Source organism: Rhinolophus ferrumequinum, chromosome 8, assembly GCF_004115265.2.
Source record: "Rhinolophus ferrumequinum isolate MPI-CBG mRhiFer1 chromosome 8, mRhiFer1_v1.p, whole genome shotgun sequence".
Lineage (NCBI taxonomy): Eukaryota > Metazoa > Chordata > Mammalia > Chiroptera > Rhinolophidae > Rhinolophus > Rhinolophus ferrumequinum.
The window spans coordinates 62,944,543-62,964,621 of NC_046291.1; the positions used below are offsets into that span (position 1 = coordinate 62,944,543).

At 43.4% G+C, this 20,079-nt stretch overlaps 2 protein-coding genes across 15 annotated transcripts in view; one reads left to right on the forward strand and one right to left on the reverse strand.

The window, feature by feature from the left end:
* WDSUB1 (WD repeat, sterile alpha motif and U-box domain containing 1) overlaps positions 1–1,921 on the forward strand; it is a 54,574-nt gene extending 52,653 nt beyond the window's left edge. For 3 of the 6 annotated variants that reach the window (XM_033113083.1, XM_033113082.1, XM_033113084.1), the window contains exon 11: positions 1,464–1,894. In XM_033113083.1, coding sequence (XP_032968974.1) covers positions 1,464–1,621 — 158 coding nt within the window. In that variant the 3' untranslated portion in view covers positions 1,622–1,894. Of the gene's footprint in view, positions 1–1,463 lie in introns of all 6 variants that reach the window. The other 3 variants (XM_033113086.1, XM_033113085.1, XM_033113087.1) reach the window with 2 other exon arrangements.
* Positions 1,922–4,163: 2,242 nt separating this feature from the next.
* Positions 4,164–20,079, reverse strand: part of TANC1 (tetratricopeptide repeat, ankyrin repeat and coiled-coil containing 1) — a 219,008-nt gene continuing 203,092 nt past the window's right edge. For 7 of the 9 annotated variants that reach the window (XM_033112022.1, XM_033112023.1, XM_033112018.1 and 4 more), the window contains 8 exons: positions 17,563–17,696; positions 15,745–15,868; positions 15,246–15,421; positions 12,467–12,599; positions 10,933–11,024; positions 8,977–9,123; positions 7,964–8,064; positions 4,166–7,306 (listed from right to left, as the gene is read on the reverse strand). In XM_033112022.1, coding sequence (XP_032967913.1) covers positions 5,872–7,306; positions 7,964–8,064; positions 8,977–9,123; positions 10,933–11,024; positions 12,467–12,599; positions 15,246–15,421; positions 15,745–15,868; positions 17,563–17,696 — 2,342 coding nt within the window. In that variant the 3' untranslated portion in view covers positions 4,166–5,871. Of the gene's footprint in view, positions 7,307–7,963; positions 8,065–8,976; positions 9,124–10,932; positions 11,025–12,466; positions 12,600–15,245; positions 15,422–15,744; positions 15,869–17,562; positions 17,697–20,079 lie in introns of all 9 variants that reach the window. The other 2 variants (XM_033112025.1, XM_033112024.1) reach the window with 2 other exon arrangements.

Consider the following 20,079-nt stretch of genomic DNA (forward strand, 5'->3'; position numbering starts at 1 on the left):
CCCTGTGTGTATGTATCAAATCATTATGTTGTGCACCTGAAACTTACGAGAAACTGGTAAAAATCCAGTTTGACAACATATTCTCTTGGTGAAGTTTTGGGGAAAAGGAATTCTCATCAACATTGTTAGTAAGAATAAAAAAATGGTGGAATTCCTATGGAAGTATTGGCGTACATAGCACAATAATATACGTTACTCTTTGATGCAGTTCTACTTCTGTAATCTCCCCCCTAAATGGTAAGACTGTTCATTGCAGCACTATTTGTAGAAGGCAATGATTAGAAGCAACCCATATGTCCAATACCTCCATACAGTGGAGTACTGTGGGGGCAAATGAGGTATAGTTAAGTAAAAAACCAACGAACCAGATACAAAATAGTATGTTAGCTTTTATGTAAGAATGCATATGTGTAAAATAAATATACAGAATTATCTATAAGGGAAGGGAGGGAACATGAGTTGAACAGAGATAGAATAGAATAGACTCCTCTGAACTTACCTTGTTTTATAGTTTTTACTTTGAAACCACTTAGAAGTTTTACAAAGTTAAAATAAATCATGAAAACTAACCCAATCTCTAAAAATTGGGAGGATAAAAAGGGAAGCAAATAGACCAAACTGTATGTCAAGTTGGTAACATAATCAAACAAGAATTTTGTCAAGTGATTTCCAAACACAGTATTGCAATTGACAACCCTAGTGGATCTTTATGTTACTAATATTTTGGCATTGCTAGTTTGAAACAGTTGTATGCATTGTAGATCAAAGCAAATAGGTTGATGTATACATGTAATTAGGAACTAAGATTTTCAGTTTAAGAGAAAGAGCTACCAGAATTAAAAGGTGTAGTGAAGCAAAAACTCCAATCTTTATATGTGCAAAGGCAACAAATTTTGCAAGAACATGATATACACGGTATTAAAAACTTTAGCCCACGTTTTTTTTGTTTGTTTGTTTGTTTTTTGCATCATAAATCCCTTTACTGTCAGGTCCTTAGTAGGATGAGTTCTGTAATCGCTCAGTATCTGTTCTCCTGACTTTTCAATGTTTCGGAAAGTTTTGCTGTGTTATTCCTAAGGCTCTTGCCTCTCATCTTTAGCCACATTAATTTACACACATAGCTAACAGCTCTAATGTACCTTCAGTAGCACTCTACCTGGCTCTTTTCCTTTGTTTCTTTCTGCTACATCTGAATTTTTCACAGGGTTCTTTTTCAGTTGTAGTGTTCAAAAAGTAGTAAAATATTGACACAGTTCAAGGTAACCTGTGGAATCTTAATGCATCTTAAATGGTAGAATTTAGGGTGTTGTGGCAGAAATATTTGAGTAGTGGTAGAACACAAGAATACCATTTAAATCACGATAAAGGCGTTGGCAATGGAGTTTTTATACCCAACTCATTTTAATCCTAACTTCTCTTTCCTACACTGGAAATAATTTGTGTGTGTTTTTGTTTTTGTTTAGATGGTTATTCATATGAAAAGGAAGCAATGGAAAACTGGATAAGCAAAAAGAAACGTACAAGTCCCATGACAAATCTTGTTCTTCCTTCAGTGGTACTTACACCAAATAGGACTCTGAAAATGGCCATCAATCGATGGCTAGAGACACATCAAAAATAAAACTGTTTATATTATATTGTGTTATTTATGTTTTTTCAGTGATCTCATTTGAATGATTTAAAGGTAAATACTAATCGAACATTATTAAAAGCAAAACAGAAGAAGAAAGGTAAGCTTCTTAGTTATCTATAAACACTATTTGCTGTCTATTTTCATTCTTTAAAATATATGGCTAAATAACACATCTAACTTCTTTTCCATTTTTACTCTAAAAGCCGTTTTGTACTAGTGAAAAAAAATCGTAACCTGTAGAGCAATAAAATTTTACTTTGACTTTAAATTGCAATGCTCAAATTTATTCTTTTTAGATATGTCACATCCCATTACAATCAAAGATCGGAACCTAGAATGTAACAGATTTTAAAATCCTAGTTAAGAGCCATTGATTTGATAACTCTTCAGAGTCCTTCTAAAGAGAATTTGTAGCAAATTAATTGTAGGTTTATGACTAAATTGAGAAAATAACTGACATATTTAATGAGCAATTCTGTTGGATTCTAAATTTTCAAGATGGTAATATTTTTCTTCATTGTCCAAAACCTAGATACAAGTTAAATGGAATAAATTGTCATGAATACATTAAATTGACTTTGCTGAAAAATATGTAATGGCAAATTAGCCTTTTTTCTTTAGGATGTAGAATTTGTAAATTTCTCACATAATATTTTAAGCTAGAGTGACTACAGATTTTTACACAATAGACTGATATTTAATACAACGCCCTGAAAAGTATTTACTTAGAAGAAAACTTCAAGTTCAGAAAGTTGAGGTTGTATTGACTTTACATACCTGTCATCAGTTGTTTACCAGAATGGAAGCCACTAGGGGGAATGCTTATTTCAACTAAACAGTACGTGCAAGCAGGGTCCCAGATTCAGTGTGCTTATCTGCCAAATCGTCATTGTGGTTGTTCAAAAATTTTGAATCTCTCAAATAAAAGGAGAAAAGCAATGCAATTACATTATATATTTAGTCAGACTTTTCCTATATTTTATACACTTGTAGCTGAGACGCTATATGTTCACAGAAAGGTGGAAAGCCTAGCTACCACAGAAATCTCCAAATGCCTTTTCTTTATAATTGCTGCTTGGTACAATTTCTCTCATCCTAATGTATTACTGAATTTTGTTTCCTTTTGTGTTATAGCTAGAATTCAAAATCTGATTCTAGAAAAGTATTTTTTTCCCCCATACTACACATGCTTCTCACCTTCTTACTTACGAGGACAAAAAATGGTTGGGAACATGTTCTCGAAGGTGTTTTTCTATCATATCCTATAGAGAAGGGTTGCTAACGTAATTCTAGCAAGAGTTTTTTTTTTTTTTTTCAGTTGATAGAGTCCACCATTTGACCCAATATTTGTTTGGATAAAGTAATAGACTTACTTTCCAAAAAAGGCTGGCTGGTTTTGACATAAAAATTACTAAAAATCAAAGTTATTTATAGAAAAACAGTAAAAGATTGGTTATTTTTTAAAAACATGTTAAAGAAGGTGATTTTTGTTTCTACGTTTCACCAAGATAGTTTGTTAAATTGGCTGAAAAGTAAGATAACAATAATTTACCAAAGTGAAGTACTTCTGTTTTTGTACACAAATAAACCAAAGCCAAACAACTCCTCCTCCACACAAACACACAGAGAAACAAAAAAACCCAAATCCAAAACCACCCATAGGAAGGGACGGCACACAAACCCTCTGTTGCACTCCCCAGGCCCTACCGTCCCCTCAGGACTACCTGGGAACAGCACTCACCTGTCCACTGCTCAGTCCTCAGGACAGACGAGGAGCTTCCCAAGGAGACTACTTTTTTCTGGGGTGACTGAACCAAATAATTACTAAGAATGTATCAAAATCATAATTGAATACATAATAAATGCTACTAATACACTAGCAGCTTCCCTAGAAGTCATCCAAGAATTATCTGTTAGCAAAGAACACTTTTTCTCTCCCACCCAGTTTACTGTTTTTAATCTTCAAATATATACCTTTAAAGAAGGACTTAAAATATTTACTTAGCCTTGCTAGTAATAGCAATAACCAGACAATAACTTGCAGCAGGATCAGGGAATACTTAGGCTGACGATTCCAAGTCAGGATTTTATGGCAGTACAACACAATTTAACACACTCTCATTCACACTACTTTGAAACTGAAATACATGGATAATAAGACAAATACACACTTTAAACTGAAGGATAATGTAAATGCGCTGACGATCCAACTTCCGTATTAACTCAGTGTGTTGCCATAATGTTTGAAAGTTAAAGATACCCTGTTGCCAGTAAAAACACACACCAAGATTTCTGGAATAGGTAAGAAAAGTAGAGAATGCTCTTCTTCGTGCTTTCTTCCTATTTCAGGCAAAAAGACTAATTTTGACCCTTGAATATTCTGGGATTTCTAGAAGCTGTCACCCTTGTTTTGAAATTATTAAATGAAATTAAATATGCATTTGGTAGTTCTGTAAAATTAGAGTTTTCACTATTTAAAGTAACAAAATCACTCAGGATTAAAGCGAGGCAGATAGTTTTCATCAGGATATTCTCTACTTAACCATGGTTTCACTTAATGCAAAACAAATTCTATTAATAGTCTTTATTCCATATGGAAAAGTACAGTAGTTGTGCAGAAACAAACTACATAACAAAAGAGTAAGACTTCCACAATTATTAAAGAAAACAATAAACAATAAATAAGCCATAGTAGTTATAGCAGAATTCATGAAAAGCCTATAAAAAAATGGTAAAGCTGTACAAAATACAACAGGAACAAATGTTGGAGAATGACACCGAAGATTCCTATTCGTACAAAACCATAACAATGTTCACAGGAACTTCATTACAACTATTCATTTTTTAAAACATTCTGTAAATATAGAACTTCCTCCTCTCCAATTCTAGAAAATAAATTTCACACCCCAACATATAAAACAAGCACACTCCCACCTCTCTCAAACTAGCATTTGAACATCCTTCAATAGCACACCATTTTCATATAAAAATACCTTTAAACTAAGGTTCATTCCTGTACCTTATCTTTACAAATTAATAATACATCAGTTTGGACTTAAGTAGCACCTCAAAGGTGTTCATATAAATGAGATAAAGTGCCGTGACTGGTACACTGTTAACATGCCATAATACTATACCGTTCAGTGCAATAACCAGCATGGATGAAGCTTACAAAGAACATGCAGATATATGACTTTGTTTTTTTTTAAAGATTAACTACTTGAAATAGTTATATTTACAAGTCTGAATACAACTTGGCTATTTACTATGTACAACATGTGACCATAAAGCAATGAATGTATAATAAAACAAAAGCAACCAACCGACCAGACCTTAGGTATCCAAATTAAATATTGTCCTGAAAGGACCTTGGGAGGTTTGTTCCAGGAGTGCTATCATTGTTAAAAAGCAGTTTAGGAACAAGTAGAGAGCTAATTTACGTGTCACCAAGAATGCTATATTCTTAGTATTTTAGCCCAAATCCAACGTGACCTCCAATCATGATTCCAAATGGCTTAATACTGTTTCCAAATATTAACACACCTTGAGGTGGGAATATAGTTCCAAAAAGGTGCTATAAAAATGTGTTTAATGAGAACCATAACATGGAAATAAGTGCTTAATCCTCTTCAGGGAACTGCTATCAAGGGAACAATACTTGGATGTTCTTGTAATTTTCATTAAAGAAAAAAATCAGCTATAGAATATTTATAGTCACACATATTCAGCTAGAAATCACTTAGGTCTTATATATATATGGATTTGACTCAATGGAACTGTAACTTGAAAATTCCATCTTTTTCAGAATACATCATCTGGATATTATGTCATGAGTTAAACCTATCACGAGACATTTATATTCTTTATGAAATATTATTTTACCACATGGCAAAGGCTAGGAGAAAAGTGATAAAAACTTCATAGGAGAAAAGCATGAGTTAATGTCTTCTTGGCTATCTTCAATTTGTAACTTAACGGGCAGAACTAATTGTAGTTTGGGATTCTGGTTAGCACTGTTATTTACGGTGCCTTCTGGCTATTTATCAAAGAAATTTTCTCCCACATTTAAAATAAAATCAATGGTAGCCGATCCATCCCCAAGGAAAAAAAAAATTATATGGTTAAAAATAATTTTTCTCATTAAAAAAAAAAAAAACCACAAAAAAACCAAAAAACCATCGTGACCAGCAGGAGCCAACACAGTTTCCCAAAATCTACAAATGGGTCGCTTGGAAGGCTCACACGTTTGACTCTATGAAGGATCGCTTTGGTTTTGCTGAAGGAAGGTGACTCCTGTGGGCTTCATTACTGATATGAGGCTGCTGTTTAGAGATACTTTCTTGATACAGATGAGAAACAGTCTTAGTGATCCTGGTGTCCTGACAGTGGGCTGGGACTTGGCACTTCCTGTCTTCTAGCTCCTTCACCTGTGCCCCATTGGGGACACTTCCACCCAGAGTAGAAACAGAACAGGTTTTGGCTTGGCTGTTATATCCTGCTGCTTGTTTGAGGGAGGGCTTCTCCGAGTGCGAGGGCGGCAGGCCCGCGGCGGAGGGCGTGTTCGTCAGCAGCCCCTCGGGGACCGGACACTGCCAGGCGCGGCTTGGAGGATTGCTCTGCTGTTGGAACCTCGCGGTCTTATCCATGATGCCCATGAACGGAGTATTGCGTGGTCTGTGCTCAGCGGTGCCGCTCTGTAGCTGGGTCACAGCCTTATCTTTAACCCGAGTGTCTGGCCCTTGGCTCTTGAAGCCATCTGAAAAACTGCTGCTTGAAGCCAAACTACTGGTGGAGCTTGACATCTTGATGCTGCTCGACGGAGAACCGGAGGAGCCTGAGCTGGTCAGGGAGGATGGGTGTCGCAAGTCGCTGCAGCTCACTGGCCCACCTTGGCTGAGAGGGGCTACATCCACGGCCACGGAGGCGTGAGACAGAAGCCTCTCTGCGGTTTTGATCTTGCTTGGCAAAGGATATGCAGCGCCGCTCTCCGCGTGCTGCAGCTGGGCACTGTGGCTGGGGCCTGCGCGGTCCCCAAAACGGCCAGATCCTGCCCCCACCGTGAAGGCGCCCGTTCCCTCTGAATGCTGGCTTCTGCCGCCAGCAGGAGTAGCGGAGATTCTGCCCAGCATGGGACTTGGCGGAGGATTCGGAGAAGAGACCTGAATTTTTGTGCTACCGTTTCTCACGCCAGCCTGTCCAGAACCCAGATGTTGGCTGGTTTTCACTATCTGCGCCTGCTTGGTGGGCTGCATAACCAGCCCTGGCTGCGCGCCAGGCTCCCTCAGGGGCTTGGGGATTCCTGGCCTGTTCTGTGGTGAGACTGGTCTTATTTTGGACTGTAACCCTTCTTGAAGGTTTCGGATATATGCGGAGGGGACGGCCGAGGGTGGCTGGGACCTGGGAGTCAAGGGAATGGATTCTTCCGGTGGAGAAGTTTCTTCTTCTTCAGCCTCCTCAAGATGAAAGTGGTCATTTAGTCCAGGGGTCGGGGCGTCCTCTTCGTTATCTGAGTCATTGGGTGGGGCTGGGGGTGGGCACTGCTGTTTCTGCTGTTGGCTCCGCTGGAGCTGTTTGCATTCCTCTTCTACCCGGGCCAGGAGCCTTTTGATTTCCTGGTTGGTGGGACAGAGTTTCACAGCTTCCCGCAAGTCAGCCAGAGCTGCCACAAACTGCCTTTATAGTAAAAGAGAAGATGTAATTACAAGCCGTGGAAGCACATGCTCTGAATGTAACTATTCATAAAATAGCTCTGCTCAAAGGAAAGAGAAGGTAGCTGAGTGAATTTTGAACACTCGCTCTGGTAGACAGGACCCACTAACTAGCCAAGAGTTACTCAGCTGAGGGGGCGTGCTGAATTCTAAACCCAGATCTGTGCAGCTTCAGGGCCTGATACCTCTGTAAAGACCCCTGGGCTGGGAGTGAGAACGGGCATAAATCAGTGGGCGTCAGAATCCTCTTACAGTTCTCTTTGCCCTCCCGTCTCACCATGCCCACCTCTATCTTAAAAATCTTATATGACTCCTCCCATCTTCCCCACCACTTCCTTTTATTGTCTCTAGCTGGCACTTTCACCAATAATATGGACTAATCTAGGAAGTTTATGTTGTAGTTAAGTGTTAGCTGTGGTGGAATAGTTAATGAGATGTCAGGAGAAAATACATGTTTTGCCATTGCTAACAATATCCGCTCCTGTGCCTCTTGGAAGCTACCAATTTAGTCTTAAACGGGACGAGAGGCTTAGAATCAGAAGTCCCAAAGTCACCCAGCAGCTTTAATACCACAGAAGCACAAGAAAACCTCTCTAGTCATATATCCAACCCCAGACAGTACCTGCTATTTCTCTTCGCTCTTGCCCTGGCATAAAAGGCTTCATAAGACCTTGGTTTCAATTCGAGAGCCTTGGAGGCAAATTCTTCTGCCATGCCAAAATCCTGGTGTCAATATTTAAATACATGAGTCAAAAGAAGTACTGAAACGTGAACACAGGCAACTTTTACATAGGAGGTTTGCTCTAAAGGTTAGCAGAGAATTGGGCTGTCACAAGAGAGAGGTGAAGGGAAAGGTAAGTTTATTTTTTTGGTTTTGTTTTCAAGTTAGGAGCTAGTTAACGCTTATTAATATTCTTAAGAGAAGAATCCATAGAGAAGCAAGAATCGATGATTCAGGAGAGAGAGAGGAGGGCAGTGGGAGAAGCAGTGCACCAAAAGGCTGGAGCCCAGCACACTGGTGGAGGACCAGCTTCAGAGAGGGCACCCACGCTTCACCCTCTGACAGGTAGGAAGGCGGAATATATGGGCACAGAAGCGAGCAGGACAATAGATTTGGTGGTCGGAGGTGAAGGGAGAAAAAAGAGCTGAAAGAAAGAAGTACTGAAACAAATCTAGCTACTCATTACAAATTAACTATGAAGTTAGCTACTATTTATTACAAATTAAACAGTTACTGGCAAAGGGTCTAAGCAAACAGAATGAGCACTAGGTAGATTATCACACATTGGAGTGGAACTCTATCCCATGCCCTTTCCTTTCGAATCTGGGGATGGGCCACTCGTGACAATATGGGCAATTACACAGCTGGGATGGGCTGGAGGGGCGGTTTGCATTTGCTTCTCATTGAAGCGGAGGAACCTACACCCAAGTGCCTTCTCTCAGCATCTGTGAGAGGTGGGTAGTGACAGGGATCAAATGATGGTTGCCCAAGAGAAGCAGCTTCCTGTATGCCAGGTTCACAGACATGTGTACACAAATTGGATCGGAGGTCCTGTGAGTTGGTCTATGGAAGGGCCTTCACCACTGTGGAAACATTCTACTGCTAAAGGGTTGGAATAAGGGAGCACAGCTTACATTTGTTTTTCTTCGGCAGCGAGACAAATTGAGATAGAGGGAAACTCTCAGTTCATTGAATGGTCGCATGTCCTCTCCGAGTCCTTCTCGAGGAAACTTCCTTAAGGCATACTGGTACCTCTGGGCTGCCTCTTTCATCTTCCCTTTCTAGGATCCCAAAATCAGACATTTACCCCTTACCAGAAGCTCCAAGATGAATAAGCTCCCACACCCTGAAGATCCTGGAGAGGTTCTTCTCCCCCCGAACCCCCACCAAAACCGTGTCGAAAGGGTGCTGCCGAGGAAGTGCTGTAGACAGAACCAGAGCACTAACCAGCAGTAACTGTCCACACAGGCATCTGTCTGCAGTGTGTGCTTCACACAACAAGAGCGAAGCCGGTTCTACAGGAAGGTGTCTGTAAATGGCCAAACTGATAACTATCAATTGTAACACATCAGATTATCTTCTCATATATTTTTGAAAACCATTTCATGAATGCATCTCTCATCTAGAGATATTTTAATGCTAAGTGTAATAGAAATCAGATGAAACGTGATGCAGTTCCTATGGCAAGTCGAGTCTTGTGGATAAACCTACAGCTTGCTGTAGAATAATAATTTTTCTTTTAAGAGGAACTAAAGCATGGGCTTTAAAAAATCAGAACAGCACCGCAAGTCATTTTCAAGGCTAAAGAAATCCATTTGCTCAGTCATTTCCGTCGCGCAGCAGGTATGAAGTCTGTTGGAAATGGCTTGGTATTTCTAACATAATTGCCTACCAAAATTCACATTAAAACTACTTCAAAGCCACAACAATACACACTCTGAACTCAATTGCAAACTGATTCCAAGCTGGGAACCCTGCTGGGTCATGCTATATGCCTGTTTGTTTGTTATTATTAAAAAAAAAGAAGAGGGAAAACCTAAAACATAACAAGTGCAGCAGCCTCATGGTAAAAAGGATTAAAATGGTCATAAATCTAGGTTTTTGCTTGCATAATCTTTTAATTCTGTTTAATCACAGACATGGAAAGAATAGTGATCTACGCAAATGGCTTAAGCATCTATCTAAACGGGGCAAACTACAGCTTCCGGGTCAAATCTGGCCTGCCACCTGTTTTTACAAATACAGTTTGATTGGGACACAGCCATGCTCATGCATTGATGTATTATCGGTAGCTTCCTTGGTGCCACAGCACCAAAACTCAATAGTTGTGACAGAGACCACCTAGCCTAAAATATTTACTCTCTAGCTCTTTCCAGTAAATGTTTGATTTTGATCGGAACTGACGTCTTATTTTAGAAAATTTACTTTAAGTCATATTGATTAATCTGGAAATCATATTTTCTTTCCTAAGGGAAAATGGGAAAAAAAAATAAGTCAGCCTCTTGAGAAACTGAGTGTTATATATTATATAACATATATTATATATATTATATATTCTATAATATATCATATATTATAGAATATATACGTGAGTGTTATATATTACTTCGTTGTCTTCAGTAAAAATATCTCTAGAAACAGTGTCAAATTCCAGAAGCTTATAGATATTAAAATAAGATACCCAAGGCTTGGGAGATGATTCTTTTCTCCTGAAACTGTCTCCTGGGTGTCCCCTTCCCGTGGGTCTCGTGACCTTGTGCACGGAGGAGTCTCCTGTATGATGTGCCAATTCAATTAGAAGCAACTCTGCCTCCACTCCAAGGCTTCAGGCCGTAAGTCACCGGTACAGCCACAGGAGTCATTCAGAAATAATGGTTTTCAAACACAATGAGAAGTGCTTTCCACCTTGAAGATTCTGCCGTTAAGATATTAAAGCCTGGGCGTGAGGCCAGGTTAGCATCTCTCAGAACTTCTGTCAAAGCTACGCTGTGTGAATTCTGTGCGGTAGCACAGCCACGTCCATTATACACCAAACGAAGAGGCTGCTTGCAGGCCATTACCAAATCATAGAAAAGGGCGAAACCACTTACTTTGTACATCATGTTTCCTTCCTCCATCAATTTCTGTAAAAGTATAATCAAAATATCAGGTTTGGAAGTAGCCATCGCCCAAGCAGCATTTCCTGCAAAATAAACATGCATTCATTCAGAGGCACTTCGATGGCCTTGGAGGAAAGGAGTTCCACACTTCTGTGGCCCCACCCCTGCTCAGATCGCAAACAGCAGAGAACCAGCTGCACAGGACCGCTGCTTCTGTGTCTTCCAGGCCTCCAGACAACAACACAACGAAGGAAAGGGAGCAGGACTCCGGGGAGCAGTTTCCTTTCTAGTCTGTCTGAAACTGAACTAAGCACTTAAGAGGGGGAACTAATCCCGGCACAAACTGTTGTTATTCCGGTGAAAAAATACGGGGAAACCAATGCATCAGAGCAGCCATGACCCATCTCTCCCTTCTGATGGGGATTTGGGGCAAAATCCATTAAACAAGGCTTCAGAATAATTTCCTTAGTTTCCTATAGTGCCCATGAGCGATGGCAAGTGAAGGTGTGGCCTTAGCATTTCCTTGCACTCTGCTGCACAGTCTACCATTAAATCTACTCTGAGATGCCGCAACTTTGTTCCTTCTGCCCTCTTCCCGCGACTCATGCTCTCGGCCCTCCCTGCTCACGTCTACCTCCAACTTCTCCCAGCCCATAGCACCGGCATGAACTCCTCTCCAACCGTCTTGTAAACACATGCAGCTAGTGGTGCTCAAGGGCAAACTCGGACATCAGACCATGCCAATTTCCCTCTCTGTGCCGGGAACACAGAGAGGCGGTTCTCACTGCCTCTTTATAGGGTAGGTGAGGGTAAGTAAGTTAAAACATGCAACAGCTTAGAAAAGTTCCCTATACTGTGCACAGCTTACTAATCATAGCTAATATCATCTTCATTACAGTCCGCTCCTCAGAATTGCTGTTGGCCCCGGTTCTGCCCTATCAAACCAAAACAGTGATGATCTGGTTGATGTTTCCTCATACAATCTGAACGGTGTGCCATGTTCCAGCCAGCCACATGGAGGGGGATCTCCCTCCTCAGAACTCTCCGCCCCCCGACATTATCTTCAAGTAACCACCCACTTTGTCTCTAGTAAACCCCATGAACTTTCCCTCATGGAAACCGTGCTGGGGTTGCCATTTCCCTACCTACCTGACTGCTTATCCTAGAACAGTGGATCTCAATCTCAACGGCTCATTAGAACCACCTGTGAGCTTCCTGACCCGGCCCCTCCCCCACAAAGTGGAATGGATCTGCTCCCCAGTGGGGGTCTCGGGCACCCCGAATCCCCTGCAATTCGAGACTATCCTTCAATGTCAGCCTCTGCTTCCTAATCACACCGCAATAATATTACGAGCTATTTAAACATGTTAGGTGACTATGATTAAGCCTCAGAGAGGGACAAAAAAAAAAATCTCCAAACACCTGACGTCTTAACCTGGGAGCATGTAAGTCTGTATTGTCCCTACTGTACTCTGAAATCTGAAGCTGCCTTTTCTCTCACGGCTGAACTGAGGTATTTACTGACCTAATTTGGCTCCTTTCCTCAGCAGCGTAACCACTACAGATGTGTTTCGACAACCAATGGCTCTGTCCAGGGGGCGCATTCCGCTGTGGTCCACGTGCTCGATCACGGCTCCCTTCTCAACCAGGTACAGCACCTGCAGTGGAGAACAGAGGCCCTGAGCAGCGGCTCACGGTGGGAACACGGCCACAATCCCCCTTCTGCATTTGGGTGTAGTTGCTGGCAGAGAAGAGAAGCTGCAACCCACACCTAAAACCCGCTCTGCTAAATTTGGTATCAGGAAAGAGGGAGGCGGGTGACCGCTCCCAGGGAGGGACATGCTCTGTGCATGCACTCAGAGGGGACCACAGAGGGGTCTACACACGTCATCACCTGTCTCTGTGTTGCCCCACCTCCCAGGCCCCAGAGACGAGACAGTCACATTTTCATCTCCTGTCACTTGGGAGGCAGACTATGCAATAGCTCCAGTGTGCTGGCAGGCTGTGGCAATGGGCAGCCTGGGTACAGCAAGCGGGTCCTATCAACAGCCTGGGATCAGGGGGACCCAACTGTAACTCACTTTAAGGCTTAGGATACAGACCTGATATAGAGAGACCTGGGACTAGAAAGATGTCAAGTTTGAGACCCTGGTATGATTGATTTGATGTGATAAAATAGTTGCACTTGGACTAAACAGAGAACAACAGGGAAAATCACATTGGCCACTCAAATCGCTCTGCTTACTGGAAAAGAAGACTGTAGCCGGTTTAGATTTTCACGGGGATCTGACAGACAGATCCTATCAGTTGCTCTGTGTTCAAATTGACACTAGAGGGAATCAATATCCAGACTATATAAAGAACTCCTACAACTCAACAACAAAATCCCAAATAACCCAATTTAAAAGTGGGCCAAGGGTCTGAACAGACATTTCTCCAAAGATGACATACAAATGGCTGATAAGCATATGAGAAGATGGTCAGCATCACTAATCATTAGGGAAACGCAAATCAGAGCCACGACGAGATATTGCGTCCCACTGTTAGCATGACTGATATCAGAAAACAAAACAGAAAATAATGTTGCTGAGGATGTGGAGAAATAGGAACCCTGTCCTCTGTTGGTAGGAATGGGAAATGGTGCAACCACTTGGGATGCAGTATGGAGGTTCTTCAAAAACTTAAAAACAGAATTACCATGTGATCCAGCAATTCCACTCTTGGGTCTATATCTGAAAATATATGGATAGATCTCAAAGAATTTGTAGGATCTCGAAGAAATATTTGTAAACCCATGATCATAACAGCACTATTCACAGTAGCCATAGCTGGAGGAAAGCTAAGTGTCCACAGAGAATGACCGAATAAAGCAAATGTTCACAATGGAATGTTCTTCAGCCTTAAAAAGGAGGGACATCCTGTCACATGCTACAACATGGATGAACCTTGACATTATGCTACGGGAAACAAACCAGATACAAAAGGACAAATACTGTGTGATTCCACTTATACGAGATGCCCAGAGCAAATTCAGAGAGACAGAAAGTAGAACGGAGGTTGCCAGGGGCTGGGGGAGGGATAAGGACGAGGTGTTTAGTGGGGAAAGAGCTTCCGTTTTACAAGATGAGAAAGTCCAGACATGGGTTGCACAGCAGCGTTGGTGTACTTAACCCTACGGAACGTGTCCCTTAGAAACAGATCATGGTACATTTTATGTTGTGTGGTTTATCCCAATTTTTTAAAAAGGCACTAGAATGGTAAATTCCTTCACTTTTCGCTCGTGTTGATAAGCTACAGGATTTTGTAAGGTAGTATAAACTGAAAAGTAAAAGTGTGGATATGTGAGGTTTAAATAGCTGTTTTTGAAAATCGATATTAAGTACAGTTTACCATGTCTAGGCAATTGAAACTATTTAACTCTAATATCAGTGCCTTCTAAAAGCATCCGGGCACAGAGGTACAGGGCGGTGATGGCTTTTGCTCCAAGGTCCACAGCTCCTAGCAACATGATACCTGTCTCTCTAGCTAATCTGGACTTGAGACATTTCTAAATATCCAACAGTGATCATTCTCAAGGGCTGAACATTCCTCTAGGACTTGCTAGTACCGGGGATGTGGATCCTGACACTGTTTCGACCCTGAAAGACATTTTGCGGTTCTTAGTTTAAGGGTTTATCCCCTCAGACCTCGATTAGACTCAGGCATGGGTCACAGAGATAAAGATAGTGCCCAAAGCATTTTATTGATAATATATTACTTCTAGACAATGCCGTATCGCTTTAAAAACAAACCCGTTAATTATTTGATTAGCAATTTCTCATATGTATGAAAGTGATGTTTATTTATTTATTCTTTTTTTAAGGAGGGCGCAGCTCACAGTGGCTCATGCGGGGATTGAACCAGCAACCTTGGTGTTATTAGCACCACGCTCTAATCAACTGAGCTAACCGGCCACTCCTAAAAGTGATTTTTTAAATGATCTATACAGGAATTCTATTTATATATGGATTACTATAAGAAAATTAAACTACAATGCATGTGTGTATACACATTCATGTATGTGTCTGTTGTATGCAGTTTGCAATCATTTATTTTTCAGCTTTTTAAGAATCTATGAAAATCTTTACTATGGTTCTGATAGCTGTGTGTCACAGAATGAAAGAAACATGAAAGATACCCCACAACACACACAAACACACTGACGACACTCAGGCACAGCCTCACACACTCAGGAGACGTTTCGGGTCCCGGTTTCTCTGTGACGTGGGCCCGGGTGGAGCAGTGTGACCACCTGCGGTACCTACGGTCTCTGCGTCGCCGTAGAAGGCGGCCAGGTCCAGAGGAGTGCGGCCATTCTTGTCCATCTGGTCTATCTCGGCTCCTTCCTCAACCAGAAACTGGACCACTGCCCTGTGGCCTTTCAGACACGCCCAGCTTAATGCCGACAGACCCTCTTTGTCCAGAGAAGAAAGGGCGGCACCTGAAAGACAAGCCCAATCACAGAACGTGAACTCCTAGAGACCCTGCCCAGGAGCACAGCGTCTCACACCTGCAAACACCTGGCCCGGACATGTGGCAGGCAGCTGCTGTGGAATGGAAGCCGACTTGGCAAAATGATCATCATTGTGGAAGCTGAGTAATGGGTGCACGGGCTTTGTTACGTATTCTCTCTACGTGTGTCAGTTAGAAATTTTCCATAACGAAATGACTGACACTCTGAATCAGGAAGTACTGACGGAGTCTGCCAAAACTCTTTTCTTTGTCATCCAAGGACACCTATGCAGGGGCGGACGCTGCCGTTACCTTTTGAAAGGAGAAACTCCACGGTGCTCAAGTGCCCTTCACAAGCGGCCACCATGAGGGGCGTCCGGCCCTGCTTGTCACTCAGGTTCCCATCACAGCCGCGTTCCAACAGCAGTCTCACAATCTGAAATAAACACTCAAAATTACAATCTCCCTGCCATATTTTATATCATGTTCTCTACACCTGGGCAGGATTTTCCACTTTTAAAAATAGTAAAAAGACTCTCTTCTTTTTTTTCCTTTTGAAATTTATTGGGGTGACAATTGTTAGTAAAATTACATAGATTTCAGGTGTACAATTCTGTATTACATCATCTATAAATTCCATTGTGTGTTCACTACACAGGGAGACTCTCTTCTTTTAAAAACTTCTCTATCAGTTGTATAATCTGTGTGGGCTATAAAATTTTTCTATTGTATTCCTATGAACAAAATCTTCTTCCAAATGTATTCTTTTTTTTTTTTTTTTTTTTTCAAATATGCCCAAGCTAGGCAGAAAGAGGCATTTGGAGGAGGGGTGCCAATCACAATCAAGGAATGAACAGACAGCCACAGCGGGGCATATGGGATAACTGAGCAGAACTAAAGGGGGGAGTAACGGTTGTGGTCCCCATGCTGGCACTGAAGTGACATTCTCGTAGTAAAGGGCACAGAGCAGGGGAAGTGGGGTGCAGGAAAACATTCACTCACCACTCCCCCAAGTCATCTGCTTGCTTTCCTAAGACTTGGGGCTTGGTGGATGGCTCAACCTTCACGGAGAGCAATTTGGAGGAGAGTCTCAGCTGAGGACCATGCCTTTAAACAGTACGTGTGATGAGGTTGGGGAGCAAAAATAAAACACCAGAGAGGCCTCTCACACAACTACCACCCCAGCGGGAATGGCTTATCCAGGGGGTAGTCAAGTCTCTCTCTGGCATGATGTTTGTTCTGTCACAACAAGAGAAGGGGGGCGTATTTCCACAGCTTTCTTGTTCTTGATATACTAACAAATGCTTTCCCAACTTCCCCATGTCTGAGGAAAGAGGCTAAGAGAGAGGATGAGCCAGGGCACCATGTGGAAGCTGTGAGGGTACCAGGGAATGGATGGTGCAAACCAAGCTCTTGGAATTAAAAGGAGAAAAGCCAAAATCTTGGTGGGGACCACTCATAGCTCCTACCAATGGAGCTGGCAGGAATCAGGAGAGAAGTGAGTGATGCTATGGTGTGAACTTGGGTCTAGAAAATTCTTCCTATACCGAACATGGGAAGATCCATTTATTTGTTGCTTATGTGTAACCTGGTACCAGGCAAGGGTAGGTACATGGCCACTGTGTACAGAACGATGAAATACGTGACTGAACTGCTGCTCTCAAGGATCCCCTGCTCCCTTGAATTAAAGACAGCAACGTGTCATTCAGAGTAAAAGCAGTCAGTCCAAATCACAGCTGGACCAGAGGGAAAAGGGGTCCTTTTCCAAAAAGCATACAGAACCACTCTTCTTCTAAGCATGCTGGGCAAATGGATCACACAACCACACCAACAACGGGCACGACAAAGCAAGTCTTCTGTTATCATGACGGGGGCCACCCAATCCATTTCCCCTCCCCAGTTAACAGGAGGCAGCTGTGGGTCTCAGACCTGGATAGCAGCCTACACGGCTGACGGTGCTAGCCCGTCAAATGCTTGCCTTTAGCAACTAGTATCCACTGAACAAGCAGAAGCCAAGAACGTCAAAAAGACAGGGTTCAGGGGAGCCACATCTGGGCCCAGAGGAGATGGGCAATAATGAACTCTATCCCCACTCATTGTTTCCGAAGCACTCAGGGGCCCATTGGGTACCTGCCAATGTCCCTGGCGGGCTGCACAAAACAGAGGTGGGACCCCTCTTCGGTTAGTCCGAGACACAGCAGCTCCATACTCCAGCAGCAGCTCACAGACTTCCAGCTTCCCTCGTCCTGCAGCGGCAGTCAGGGCTAAAGGAAAGCCACAGGGGAGGAGCAGTTGGTTAAGATGTGGCGGCTGAAAGTGGCCACAAATTCTTGGACTCTCCTGCCATTGAGAGGAAGAGGTCTCCATATTCACCCTCCCCGCCACCTCCGAAATCTGGGTGTGCTCTGTGACTTCTTTGACCAATAAAACAGCAGAAATGACTCTGTGCCAGCCTCTGGGCCCAGGTCCTAAAAGATGGGCAACTTGTGCTTCTCTGGAACACTCATTCTTGGAACCCAGATGCCATCTGAGAAGAACCGAGGCCTGTGTGTGGTGGACAGTCCCAGGTGAGCTCTCAGCAGACAGCCAGCAGTAAATTGCCAACCGTGCGTGTGCCATCCTGGAAATGGATCCCCAGACCGAGCCTAGAGATACCAGCTAAAGTGGTGTGAGCAGAGGTGAGCCACCATCCCTATGGAGCCCAGCCCAAACTGTAGATTCAGGAGTCACTACGTGCTTGCTTTATTGTTTTGTTTTGTTTTTTCACAGCAAGAGATAACCTGAAGATAGTGCAACACAAACAGAGATCAGTATTGTTGTCCAGCCTGGCTTCTTACCCTAGAGTCATACATTTCATTCAACAAGAACTAATAACTACCGAGGCAGTCAAGAGCATATCACATCACTCCTGCCTTTCTGGACCTGGGGGTTACAATCTCTGTAACAAGTCAAGATTTGAAATTAAGAATGTCGAGAAAGCAGAAAGAAGGGGGATCGGATTACAGAGGGCCTTGGGTGCTCGGGAGAAAATCCCAGTGTGATTCTGGAGGCAGTGAGCTGCCTGCTGGTAGCAGTGGTGCTGTGGGGAGGTCAGGCCAGGATCAAAACGGCATGAAGGGGAAAAGAATATGGAGCAAGGGGTCTCAGGATGCCCTCACATCAGTGACTGTGCCTTCACACCCCCAAGTCATGATTCTTAATGAGGGTGTCTAAGAGAGGGATTTAGTTAGAAGAGGGGACTCGGCTATGTCTGGAGGGAGAGACAGTAGGTTCGGGGACAACCTCAAGCCAGACGACAGACTTTCAGGAAAAGAGGACAGGAAGGAGCCAAGGGGGAGGGATGGAGACCTCAGGAGGGAACATCACAGAGCCGCGGAGGAAGGAGAGAGTCAGGTGTGATGCCATCTCTCTGTTCCTGGGGCAGCTGTATTGACAGACACAGCCTCCGCCTACAAATGTCCAACTTCCAGAATAAATCACGTGTTCCTTTGTGTCAGTAAGATATCTCAGTATGAAAACAGGGAAAACATCGGGAGAAGCCCTCAATGAGGTGAAGTCCAGGTACCAATGAGCTTGTGATGAAAAGTGCCCAACCTCACTAGTAAGTCAAACAATTGAGAGGTGGATGTGGAACAACGGGAAAGCTCATACGCCGGCGGGCGTGAGGACTGTGCGATCCGCTCTGGAACGCATCCGGACACCACGGAGCCACGTTGAAGATGCACAGGTCGTACCCCCCAGCAGCCCCGCCTGTGGATGCATGCCTGGTGGTGCCCTTGGAATGCTCCGAGAGACTCGTGCAACAGTGCTCATGGCAGCTCCAAACTGGAGGCAACCCAGAGGGCCAACAACAGTAGAATGCCTCGATAAGTTGTGGTAGGGTCAAACAATGGAATGTGACATCGCCACGGCCACAAATGCTATGCAGCGAAACGCAACACAATGGGCCAGTCTCACAAACTCTACATCCATTCCAAGAAACAAAGCACAAAAGAACAGACACAGGGCGACTTCTACTTCGGGAACACAGCACTGCCAAAGCAGTCTTGGAAGAGGCCCAGGCATGGGCCACCTTTTAGAAAGGGAGAGGCCTGGCCCAGTGTGAATCCCTGGGTCTTGCTGGGTCCTGCTCTCCTGGCACCTAAAACTAGGGGAACCAACAGCTCAGGAATGCAGCTTTCCACCTGCACAGCTGGGCCCGCTGTCCTCCTCAGAACCCCTCTCAGAACAGACAGCTGTACCTACTTCACTTCCCTTCAGCCTGGCCATGGTTGAACCCCCAGGAGCCATACACTAAAAGGATGTAAACCTGGCATCTGGGCCTGATCTTCTTGTGATGGAGACCAGCTCCTCCAAGGAACGAATTGTCTATGGACTTTTCTGAGGATCGGTCACAGAGAGGCACTCACATCTGCCTGACAGATCACCTGAGCTCTGCTTCCATCCCAGGGGCCTCATGCCCTGGGGAGGTGAGCAAGGTGGAGGGGCTGTGAGAGTGCGTGAGCGCCAGGCAGTCCTATTCTGGGGCCTAAGGATGCAAAGGTCAGGCCAGAGGAGACTGAGTGGGGGGAGAAAACCCTCCCCTGCCAGACGGGCAAGTCAGCTCTCACTTTGTTTCCGGCCCTTGGTCCCCGAGGCAAGGAATGG